The 13160-nt window shown below is 42.9% G+C and overlaps 1 protein-coding gene across 1 annotated transcript in view; it reads right to left on the reverse strand.

The window, feature by feature from the left end:
• The window catches only part of adam12a (ADAM metallopeptidase domain 12a), a 93226-nt gene that overhangs the window by 24021 nt on the left and 56045 nt on the right, over nucleotides 1-13160 (reverse strand). Inside the window, exons 8-12 of the mRNA XM_074619473.1 lie at nucleotides 6495-6560; nucleotides 5936-6007; nucleotides 5390-5559; nucleotides 4698-4782; nucleotides 2636-2784 (exon numbers count right to left, since the gene is read on the reverse strand). Of these exons, the coding sequence (XP_074475574.1) occupies nucleotides 2636-2784; nucleotides 4698-4782; nucleotides 5390-5559; nucleotides 5936-6007; nucleotides 6495-6560 (542 nt within the window). The remainder of the gene's footprint in view (nucleotides 1-2635; nucleotides 2785-4697; nucleotides 4783-5389; nucleotides 5560-5935; nucleotides 6008-6494; nucleotides 6561-13160) is intronic.

Raw genomic sequence — 13160 nt, forward strand, 5'->3', positions numbered from 1 at the left:
TTTAGCCTTTACGAGAGATGGCTCTCTCATGTACATGTTTGTGCACATAATGTGTGTCCCTCTGTCCATGAAGCACCCGGCAGCAGCAGCGTGGTTAATGTGTGTGTGTTCCTGTGGGTTATAATCTCAAAGGATGGAGACACCAGCCTGTTCTCATTTGGAGCTAATGGGGGGATAGTGGGATGGGTGGAAAGGGGGACGCGACAATTGGCCGTGACCGATGTGAGCAGGAAACAAGCAGCGCTCTGTGCAGATGTGCAGCTGGCACTGGGACAGCTTGTACTTTTACTGCCCCCCACCACCTACCTCTAAACCCCCGCAGCTACCCCAGTATAATCATGATGAACTGGATCCCATTATCTCCAGCAGCAAGGCCAGGAGATGCTTGATGGGTATCTGTCTTTACACATCAGCGACAATGAAGACTTCCCTGCACTCTATTTGATTAAACTGAAAGATCAATCAAAACAGCAAAAACAAAACTCTGAGTGAGTGCAGGCGAGTTTTTGCCAGTACTTTCGGTTATTGAATGCAGGGGCTGCTAATCAGCGGGGCTTTTGTACCAGCTCATCCAAGTCCTGGCCTTGTGAAGAGGCATTCTGTATGATCACATGGAGCTTTGAAAAGAGCTGGTCGCCTGCCTAGAAAAACATGGCAGCCAATGCTATAAACAAATAGCTGTAGCTGCCGGGTGACGAACAACATTCAGGTGGTTGCAGCAGATCCCGGTGTGTGTGTGGCCACATGGAACTACAAGGGGTTTGAGCTGGACTCATGGGAGATGTAGTACTGCCTCAGGCGGAGAGTGTATGCTGCTGACCTGGAATTAACTGAGCAAGCAGAATGAGGCAATACAGAGTTCCTAAACATCCTTATTCAAATGTATTGCTCCCTTAATCCTGGATTAAACAGCAGAGCAGCGATATGGAGCAACACGGAGGTGTAGAGGGGATTATTTTGAAACCAAGATCATTTCTTTCTTTTGTCAGATGGAATGAAAAAAGCACAGTCTCTGTGGAGAGCGGAACAAAAAAACTAAATATTCATGTCTTATATATTTCTCACTAGACTATGTTTGGTGCAAACTATGTTCTTTCACATTTAGAGAGGCTCTTCGCTGCTGCGTATGACATCAGATTGAGATATGTGAAAGGAGAGGTGACAAGTTTTCCTTACATAAAAACTGTATAATAGACAGTTTTCAGAGGTATTTAACTATTTATTAGCAGCTGCAGAGAGATTTTTCAACATTAAAGTTGCATGTATGTCAAAGAATAGAATCACTCTAACTGGCTGTGAATAAGGAAGAAAAGGAGGTCGCCAGTAGGAGTAAGATGGATGCATGAATTTCTTGCTCTTTTTTTTATGTGTTCGTCTTGTTGCCAATTTTAGGATAAAGTCCTTGACCAGGGATACCCTCAATCAGGGTTAAATATAAATACATCTCACTGCTGTGTTGTTTTACGAGTCTATAATCAAGAATGGTGTTACCCTGTTTTTCATGGGTCTGATCCAAACCAAATACAAAGGGATGTTTCCAGCATAAACACCAATCCGAGGCTCCCACAGACCACTAGACCTTGAGCTGGAACTGATACCCAATGTTTCCATCCAAAACACCCCTATCCCCCTGCTCGGTCTGCTACAACATGTTAAACATATAGACTGCATATAGGAAGTGGACGTAGTCAATGTGACGTCACCCATTGGTTTGTGAACTGCCGTTTTGAAACCTCATATTCTGCATTTTATGCTGCTTTATGGTCTATTTGACTCTAAATGGGACCATAATTTACTAAATGAACATCATGCTGTATTGAAGAAGACTTGAAACTAGCGATCGAGAACATAAACTCATGTTTACAATGTTTACTGAAGTAATAAATCAAGTGATAAGTAGGGTCATTTTCTCATAGACTTCTATACAATCAGACTTCTTTTTGCAACAAGAGGAGTCGCCCCCTGCTGGCAATTAGAAAGAATGCAAGTTTAAGGCACTTCTGCATTGGCTTCACTTTTCAAACCTGGAAGTTGCCCACTGGTTAGACATTACAATCCATAGTGAGCAACTATATAATAACTACACATCTGTCAGCTGTTACTGTAGATTCACACTTAAACAACAGACACTTTCTAAAACTGTACTGTTTTGTCCATGCACTGCCACTGACCCATCGGCTTCCCAATCAGAATGAGTCATATTGCCTCGGGGCATTAGCACAGCTGTTGAATCTGCCATAAACTCAACGACCCGGCGGTTCAGCGGCATTATTTGTCGATAGACAATAAATTACAAATGGAGAGCGTGTGCAATAATGTTTACATATGATCACAATCTGGCCTCTTTTTGAGCGACATTCAGTGTATGAGTAAGTGACTGAATTAATGAAAACTTAATGATGGCTTGACATCACGATGATGCATTTCAGATGGTTTGGGAGTTGGACGTCATTTGTAAAGCAGCCTCACTGGAATGCACTGAAGCAGTGAATGATAGCATATGTCCTCAGGCTGATTAAGGCCAACTAGCTGAAATAAAACTCTTGCAATCTTGATTATTGCAGTACGGAGTAAGGAGTCAGCTATCTTAAAGATCTATTGACTCTTAATTGTCAAGATAGACGCTGTGACTCACCCGGTGGAGGGAGTCATGATGCAGCCTCCGCGGTCCGCCGTCACCCTGCAGCCACACCCCCTCTCTGGGGTGTCATGGTTCATTCCAAAGTTGTGTCCGAGCTCGTGGGCCAGAGTGACTGCGGCGCCCAGGGGGTTGTCCGAATGATCCTACAAAAAAAAAGCAGATCAATCATGCAGAAGCTGAACTTGCCTCTCTCTCACCAATAATTCATCTAAAACCTCTTTACTATACGAGTCTGATTTTGTATTTCTAGGCTAGACAAGATGCTACAAGCAACGTCTCATATAAAAATGTGTTCAGCTCTGTTGTAGCTAATTAAAAACAGACGTTTCTGATTACATACTCTAAGGAAAATAACAAATAATAAAAAAACTTTTTTATGCTAGCCAAATTGTTGTTCCCCACAGGACGCACTGGAGAACCATTACTCAAAACAAGTGAGCGTAATTGCATATTGGCAAGATTAAACAAACAATGCTGCTGGATCTGTGCTTATCAGAGCGTTTCCTCTGCTTGACGTTGTGGCACTCAGATGAGAAATGAAACGGCAGACTGCGGGCTGTCACCTTCAGCTCGCTCGGCAAACTTTGACACGGCCAGATGTGCCGCTTCATCCGCACACAAACAAAGACACGGACCCTCTTCTGAGCAAAGCCAGCAAAGAAAGACGATCGAAAGACTCTCAAAGGGGGGAGCTTGAAAATCCCACAGCCAGCAGAGATAATAGGAAATTAAAAACAGACAGTGCCAGAGGATGCACTGTGAAGATGAAGCTATGGAGTGAAAGCTTTTGTTGGCTGACGTGTCGAGATTTTCCTGCAAAGGTGTGTAAAACATGAACACGTGAAAAAGCCGCATGAATAATGCAGCGGCGGCAGCAGCTATCAGCTCTCTCATGGATGCGGAGCTGTGCGTCAGATCGCCCTGCCTCTGGAGTCTTCCGTCACTGTGCATTATTCAGTAGTGCCGTGCGAGTCCAGCTCAGACTGATGAACTGCTCTGCTGGGGGCTTTTGAGAGTAACGGCCATCAGCTATCTGCACTTGCCTGGATTCATGCAAAGAAAACCTCTCCGATTCTGTTTCCATGTAAAAAAACAGAGACACCTCTCTACTGATCGATGAGGCTGAAGTGGTCGCTGTCTGTGTTCTGTTTCGCCACACCGGTGAAATTAATGTAACATTCGGGGCCGGTGAATGGATACTCCAGATGGTTTGAGGATGGATGTTAAAGATTTAACTGCGTAGAAAAATAACAATGAGACCCATAGGGGAAGTTAGTTAATGAGTTCAAAGGTACTTTGTAAACGATGGGAGACAACAGGGTCGTGATTCGCTCAGCAGAAGAGTCTGCGGTCGGATACTAATCCTTTACGTCTCTGACCTGATGTATGCGCCCATGTAGAGCTCTATCATAATGACCCCACTTTACCATCTGGGAGGACAAGAGTGAAGAACCATCTGGGGACTCTAGCTGTAAACGTTACCACCAGCCAGCCAGGCCACCAGACAAACAGCCACTCAGGGACATAGAGTATAAAATAATAGCATGACTCGCGCTAATACAACATGAGCACATGGTATAGGGTTGCAGTTCTGTAATGCTACGTTTTCATTCAGGCGGGGATACGCGGTACCCTTAAATTCACTCATTTGTTGCACCTCATTAGGAAGCGACGGTTTCCACTCGTGTAATCGATACACACTCTGATTTATCAGCACTAAGTGGAAGGTACTTTGCATACCAACTTCCTGGAGAAAAAAAAAAAGACTCAATGATGTGTGTGCCCTGAAGTTAATACAACTTAATATCAACTCTGGAATCCTTAGCTCAACCCTTACACAAGAGACTCAGGGGAGACATATGAGAGTATTATGTCAGGACAGGAGGGGAGGGGGAGAACCAGGCGAAGAGAGAGCGGAGGGCAGGAAGAGGGAAATGATAAAATAAGTCTGGTCTCCTTTCTGGAAGTCAGAGACACACCAAATATTTATTTTGTACTCCTTTTGCTTTATGGTGGATTAAAAGGCATTTTGAGTATGCCACACAGGTTGACGTACCATGACGATTCCTCCCGACTGCTCTGCTGTGCACATACTCATGATGGGTGCCATACCGATGGTGGTGCCCTGGAAATAGACCCCACTAAAGGAAGACAAAACAGAGGTCAACACATCATCAACACTTCAACTGTCACGTTAAAGGTCCGCAGGAGAGTTTTTGACCACTAGTGGTGCTGTAGAGCAATGTGTTGTTGACTGCAGACGGTTGTAATGCAAGTGTGTAGTGGATGCTGGCGTTAGGTTAGCATTTCAACGCTAAAGTTTTTCTGTCCACATTCACAGGCGAACTGGTATCTACATCTGTACTTCATAATAAACTTTACACACATTGTCATTATAACAAGATACAATATTTGTTTTAGAGAAAGATGTGCATTTTCTTAGCGTTTTGTCAGCATCTCATGAGGCTTTCACAGCATGCAAATGGCTAAAACTGATTCAGAAAGGGTTTTTGCAAAGGTTTTATGAGGTAGGAAATCACATTTTTTGTTTTGTTTTGGTGAAACAAAACCGTGTCTGTTCGTTATGAAAAATGCACACTGCAGGGTACCTTTGAGGGTAGGTCAAAATAAGAACAATAGCTCTATTACCATAAAATGCCACAACATATCATATTCTGAGTAAATAAAACCCAAAAGACCCCTCGAAAACAATTTTATTACATGTGAATGCTGCAACAGCAGATGTACCTGATTAGCTGGGCGTTGTCATGAGGCTTCTGGGGCAGCAGCTTGACCTTCCTCCAGTCTAGGAACTCATGCAAGGTGGTGAATGGGTCCTGTGTGATGGGGCACTTGTCCACATCACTCCAGACCTCCAGGCCCACCAGGGCCACGCGGATATTCAGAGCCCTGTAGAACTGAAGGTCGAAGGGAGGTAGGGAGAACATTCCTGTTACTCTCTTCACTGTACATTACCTATTAAAACACAAATCCTACACAAATAGTCACTTAAAAATGATGAGGGTCTCTGAACAAATCCTTAAACATTAATCAGCGTAGGACTTTCCACATGAATAAATTATGTTCCGCTCCTGTTTTATTAAACCGCCACCCACGGCACGTTTTATTACCGCGGCCTCTTCACAACATTTCTCCGCCGAGTTATGGAATTGATCATCCACTCATAATCCAATCAGCCTCTGCTAGCGACTCGGTTAATTCTCAGTGGGCTTGATGTGACCTCTAATAAATCACACGCCCACACCACATCCCCTCTGCTGATTTGATTGTTACCTTGTCCACGTAATTGGCGATCTCAGCCAGCCGCTGCTTGACCTTCTCCATGTCCTTGCCTTGCTTCTGAAACTGAACAACACAAGCGGGGTAGAATAAAGCAAGGAGAAGAAGAGGTGATCCACCCTCTTGAATGTTTATTTTCCATCAAAGGCATTATTTGGGACATATCAACAGTGCGTCGGCTCTAAAAAAATGTTTTCACAGGGCGTCGTGTTAATTCCACTGGCGCTTCTGCTGCAGTTGCTATCATCAAAGAGCTCCTCGGCGGAGCTTCGGCTGAAGAGATAACCTCAACCACCTTGTCGTATATCCAGCGTTTATCCACTTTCTGTGGCTCTAAAGCACATGACTTTGACCTTTATGGCTCATGTCAGAAACACTTTCTTCTGTTTGCCCTCTTTAAGATCTTAACACTAATTCAGAGGCGACTAAAAGGGAGCGGTGGAGCCACCTTTTCTACGTCTCGAGGGGATAGAGGGGCACCTAATGTGACCTCTGAGCCTCTTTCCTGTGGGATACGGCAGCAAAGGGTGAAAAGGTCGAGACCTCATCTTACCTCTCTGTTGTCAGCCACGATGATCAGCTCCACGTACTTGGTCGTAGTCTGGACGTGGCGTTTATGCTGCAAAAGGGGGGGGGCGGACAGGGAATAGGTGGTGAGGAGGCAATGAGGAGCAGTAAATGGGAGAGGAAATAGAGGGTGGTAATGACAAAGTGATAAACCGAGAGATGAAGAGAGATGAGGAGGAGATAGAAGAAGAAGGACATTAATTTAGGAGGAGACACTTAACTGCAGCTTTCTGGAAAGGGCAGCCTAAATTTAGCAGGTGGCCACTCAATATGGCTTTTCACCCGAACTGCACTCGAAACAAAAGGCGGCGGAATCAGCACAAAGCGATCGGCTACACTTCACGTCTGACCCAATAAGAGCCGCTAAGGTCACACGTACCTCCGATAACACTCCTACAGGAACCAGCTTATTAACTAATAAATCACAGTTTTCGGACAATGCTGCCTGCACCGTCGGCAGCATACAGTATTAAACACTATCCCCTGCTTTTCTTTCCAAAATCTAAAGAGCATGTGATATGTTCAGTGTTGATTCATGTGACAATTTCACAGTGACTCTACCAGCACACTTAGAAAGTGGAGTACGGGCTAGTGCGCCAACCCTGTCTCCTATAAAATGACGTTCCCATACAACTAAACATTCTCAATTACGTTTCAAGGAAAATGTACATTCTCCAAGATTACGGACGCAGTTTTAACCTGTTTTAAGTAGTTTAAGACACGTGGTTAATGTTGTAAATTGAAAGAAAACAAAACAAAAAACACAACAAAACTACTTTGTTAGGTTTAGGCAACAAAACTACTTGATTAGGTTTAGTAAAAACATCATAGTTTGGCTTAAAATTACTACATTTGTCATGTTATTAAGCTACGGACATAAATCAAAATAACGTTGACTTTTAGTTTCACACGGGACACGGTGGTCTCCTGGGTGAAAATCCTGTGTTTGTTTGTAATTTTTAGGAGACAGGGCTGAATGAGATTGCGTCCAAATAGAAGCAAACCAGTTCACACTCAAAATCCAGAGTTTTTAAATCTCATTTGTTGTATATTTATCTCTTTTGGTGTGTGGTCAAAAATTGTCACAGACTTGGAAGATGTGTATCACATGTCAAATGAAAAACAATAATACAAATAACAGCCATGCTAGTGTCTCTCTGAGGCTGTTCTTAGACACAGCAGTGCTTTGAGTTGAATGCTAACATGTTCACAATGACAATACTAACTATGCTGATGCAAAGCAGGTATAATGATTTTCATGTTAACCATCTGAGTTTTGCATGTTAGTGTGCTCACATTTGCTAATTAGCACTAAACACAAAGTACAGCTGAGGTTGATGGAAATATCATTAGTTTTGCAAGCATGTGGTCATAAACCTTCAGAAGCGTAAAGCATTCACTTGAGAAAATATATTTGCCCTGTTTTTCTGAATTAACGAGATACATCAAAATGCTGCAAGAAGCAGTACGGCCTGTTTAGTTTAATCCAGCACTGAGAAACTTATGAATGAAGTGAGTGCAACTGAGGTGTATTTGCCTGATTGCCTCTTGAAACACCACGTAGCCAGCCTGAATGCATCACAGATGCATCATCTTATTATATCCGTGAAGCAGGCCACATCGGTTCAACTGATCCTGGAGAAACGCAGCAATGTCCACCAGATCAGAATGGGCTTTTACGTCTGAACAACTGCGCAAGGATGACAAACTAATAACAATACCATATTACTTTAAGACACGTGTCGCCCATATGTCTCAAATCAAAACCACAAAAAAACAGGATTAAACTAAACAGGTGGGAGATGTTTGATTCCATGAAATCGAGCTCTCAAACTGACAACCAGACTGACATTGCAATTCCCTAGAGGTATGCCGCTAGCATGGCTAAAAATAAAAGTACTAAAAAAGTGAATAAATAAAAACAAAATTGTTCAAAAAAATTTTAAACAATTGAAAAAATGTAAAGGAAAAAAAGTAGAAGAGAGAGAATGGAGATGGTATTGTTTTGGGGCTCTTCCAAACCGAGACAAATACAACCTCTGGCCACGGAGCAGATGCTTCTCTCCTGCTGTGTGTTGGCAGCAACTCACTTTCACAGCACGTGCTACAGTAGGGTCTGTCTCACCTGCACACACACACATACACACACAAGCTCAGTCTTTGCACACACACACACACACAGATCCTATACTATCCTGCTGGCTGTGTTCTGCCTTCACACTATGGCCCACTTTCAACCTGAGCCTCTTTATCCGTGCTGGCCTGGCAGCCTGGATCCTCTCTGCTCTTATCAGCCTCCTCCATAGATAAGCCAGGATGGGCAAGTGTGCTCTCAATGCACCCTATGGTGATTACCAAGTCTCTGGGAGGCCCCCGGAGAGGAGAGACACACACACATGAGCACCACGTTCAATCAACTCAGCGACGACACACACATGAACACTACTGTATGTTCAATCAACGGAGCGATGAAGAGCATCCCTGTTCTCAGATAGAATCCAATGAGTTGCAGGTAGGCGTAAATCTAACCAGTGCTTGACGTGGAAAAACATATAAGTGCCAGTATTCCACTTATTCATATGTTGGCGTGTGTATCGGCCAGTATCAGCAATCATTATTACATTCAGAGTTTCTATAGTGAATAAAACATACTAGGAGATATTGGGTTTGTGGGTCTGTTTTAAAGCTACAGTGAAGATACTGGCATCATATGAAACTAGAAAACCTAACAAATCCATCGGTACCAACCATGTCATACTAGCTGGTTGTGAAGGAGGCTAAATAACGCTCCAAACTTAAGCTAAATTTTGGCGAGGAAAAACTGGCATGACCATTTTCAAAGGGGTCCCTTGACCTCTGACCTCAAGATAGGTGAAAGAAAATGGGTTCTATGGGTACCCACGAGTCTCCTCTTTACAGACATGCCCACTTTATGCTAATCACATGCAGTTTGGGGTAAGTCATAGTCAAGTCAGCACACTGACACACTGACAGCTGTTGTTGCCTGTTGGGCTTCAGTTTGCCATGTTATGATTTGAGCCGATTTTTTATGCTAAATGCAGTACCTGTGAGGGTTTCTGGACAATATTTGTCATCGTTTTGTGTTGTTAATTGATTTCCAATAATAAACACATATATACATTTGCATAATGCAGCATATTAGCCCACTCACATGTTGATAAGAATATTAAATACTTGACAAATCTCCCTTTAAGGTACATTTTGAACAGATAACAAATGTGATTAACTTGTGACTAACTATGGACAATCATGTGATTAATCACGATTAAATATTTTAATCGACTGATAGCCCTACTTTTAAATAATGTTTCTCTAATTATATTTGTTCACAAATAAAAAAGAATTACGACGAACAGTTAACTAATTATTTTCCCCCAGAGAAATCCTGCCACTATGAATCAGCCTGATATGGAGAGAGCATAAAAGAGTACCGGCAGCTTGTGAGAAATGTCGGTGCACAAAAAAAAGTCACGCTAGAGTAAAATGTAGAAGTGAGTGGGCTGGTACTCACCCATTTCGAGAAATGTATAAAACTGAAACTACCACTAGAAAATGGAATATATTGGTTTCTCTGTATAACAGTGTGTATAATATAGCTTCAAAGATTTTCAACCACCCCCTAATTTAAAAGTTTCACCTTCACACAAATGGCAAACAAGAACAAAATATTCCCCGTCTTCCCTCACTGCTGCTTCAATATCAGAGAATTACGGTGAAGAAAGAGGCCGCTATTCTTTTACAATATGGTGAAGAGAATTAAAGAACAAAGGCCAGCTTACTAGCCGGCGAGCTTTCAAGCACCTCGCCTCATCACCTTCATTAAGCAAATGGAGCTGGCTCAGGTGTGGGTGAAGATGAAAACTGTATAATGGAGTTTGTGATTAGATTCCCTTCACAGTCCACAATGTAGGCCGGCATCCAACTCTTCTTTCAATCCATACAGTCCACTTCAGAAATGATCTGTAACTTCTGCTCCAATAATCTGTTCCAGCCACGAACGACAAAACACACTACTCAAAATGCCATTACGGTTCATGTCGTGTTCGGCAGCTTTTTGACATCTTGGACAGCGATAGAGACTCGCAGGAACTCGTGTTGTTGACGTGCAGCTCCTGTCAGCTAGCCATCATATCTCTCTCTCCCCCTTCTCTACCCCATCTGACTCTCATCATCCAGGGGCGCTCTGCCAACACGCCTCTTTATCTTTAGACCCTCAAGCAGGGCACATCGTGGCTTATCAAAGCAGCAGCAGCACACCTCGCCGCCCTTGTGGAACACGCTGAGGTGAGCTCGCTCCGTACAGCAAAACCAGACTTTATATTCTCACTTTTTAGTGTACCTTCTCTATTCCAGAGGTTCTCAAACTTTCTCAAATTTATATTTTATATCAAATTATTTCGCGGACCCCCTGACAGAGTGCCACAGACCCAACTTTGAGAATCACTGCTCTACGCTACCAACAAGTCCTCTGGTTACAAGTGACACTTTTTGAAAAATACCCTTCACTAAATTATCTGTCTTTAATCACCTGTGGGATTACTGTGTATGACCGCCTCCCTTATAAACCCCATCTGTCTTCACTTAGCAGAGATGTTTTCCCTTCTAACTCTTGCCGCATTAGGAGGTTTAGGGACGTAGTATTTCAAACAAATAAAAGGGGACATTGTGATCAGATAAAACATATTAAAGTACACCGAGAAAAACCTCTTATGAATAAGAATTAAACAATATTTCGTCACACTGGTATAAATTTTAAATATGAGTCTTCTTTTTGTTATCTTATTCCCTCCTCTGTTTCTGTTTCATTGTGCTGTTGTCAGGATTTCTTCACTTGTGCTGAATCTTTTTTGCAGCCCTCTTGCTGTCGAAGCCAGTACTATAATCATCAACAGGAATCATCAGAAAAACAGCATGAATAACTAAAAATGAACAATGTTAAAGGGCATGATGTTTTTAGCCAGCGCAGCCATATGTCTGGCCTGCGTCCTGAAAACACACTCAATCTTTTTCTACAATAAAAAATCTGTTTTAAGGAAAGTCCCTCACATTTATGCTGCATCACAATTATGGTATGTGTGTCCTCGTTGTGGGTCCTTGAACATCTGTTTCATCTTTTACACCGGCCTATCTGCGCGTCTCTTTTCTATTGACCGGATAAATCAGCTGTGTTCGTCCACTCCTGCCATCCTTCACCAGTCAGATAGAGATCACTGGAGTCGGTGTTTTCCACTTATCAGTGCTCATCGTCTTTAAAGCCCCATTCCCTCTGCAGATAGACACTCCCTGTGACCGTGGCCTTTATGATTTATCCCTCTGCTCAATGGGGTGGTGAGGAGTTGAGTGCACGGTGTGAGGATACAGGGTGGGGTTTCTGAAAAAGCTATCAGGATGGACGGATCCTGTTGAAGGCATGATGTACAAACCTCCAGTCTGATCTCGCTTTCAGAGCAAAATGGTGTCACTTAACAGCCAATGCACTTTCCACAGGCGTTTATCAAGTCCCGGCTCTCGGTACACGCCGCTTCGCTAATGGACGCTGTTGGATCAGATGGATGAGTGAATAATTCAAAAAGTAGTAGCTTCTAAAATATATAACAGGCCACTTACCAATATCTACATTGCAAATGATCTTTTAAAGGAGGTTAAAGTGAGAAATCTTTTATATCGCACGCAGGCGGAATCCAAATACAAGCGACAATAAGAAAGACTTATTTTTTCACCGTGGCTGGTAGATACGAGAATTTCTGCTTCACATCCTTTTCAGAGCGCGGTGTGAATAAAACATCAACAACAAAAACATTTCAGTGGCAAACACAAAGAAAAGCAGAATCAAAGGGCTCAATTAGTTTTAAATGCTCCGGAGACTACAAAACTGGTAATTGAAAAAAAGAAAAAAAAGAAATCTTCAGCACGACTGTGTTGAGCAAGGAGGAGAAAAGGCATGTTGAAAGCCTTCGTTTAGTCAGGCGTCCTAATGGTTAAAAAAACGCCAAAAGGGTTGAAATAATAAAAACAAATGGATTACACACGGGAAGTAAACAGAATTTCACCACAAGGAAGAGTATGCAAACACTCCAGCCTGTTGATTAAAAGTTGCTGTGAGGTGACACCCCGTAATTTACCACAATATCAGAATATTAAGGTAGGAGTCTTTCACTGTACTTACAGCTCGATGAAGCTGTGCCTTGAGCTAAATGCTAAAAGTTGTGTTTTCGTTATCTTAGAATGAGCCGTTTATATCTACACGCGGAACAGGTTTTCTCCACGTAGCCAGCCACCGTGTTTCTACAGTAGCCCAGAACGGACAAACAACTGTGTTAACTTTTCCTGCGTGGGCCGGAGTCGATAAGGTTCCTCCTGCTCCTGTCACCGCCGCTCTCTCTCTCTTGCTTCACCACTCACTTCCAACGTACACACACACTCTACGTGTCGGCTCTGCTCAAAACGACCTACGCTACTGTTACAAATGGCTCTAGATAGGGCCGTTCATGTTTTTGCGTCGGCCACCGTAGTTCCCTAGATACCGCCAGATCCTACACACTGCTCCTTCAAAGCAACTTTATGCCACAGAAAATGAGTACAGTGACAAACTCAATGCTGTACAATTCAAGTAAGCATTCCTGTCCAAAAC

The sequence above is a fragment of the Sebastes fasciatus genome, chromosome 20 (genome assembly GCF_043250625.1).
Source record: "Sebastes fasciatus isolate fSebFas1 chromosome 20, fSebFas1.pri, whole genome shotgun sequence".
Taxonomy (NCBI): domain Eukaryota; kingdom Metazoa; phylum Chordata; class Actinopteri; order Perciformes; family Sebastidae; genus Sebastes; species Sebastes fasciatus.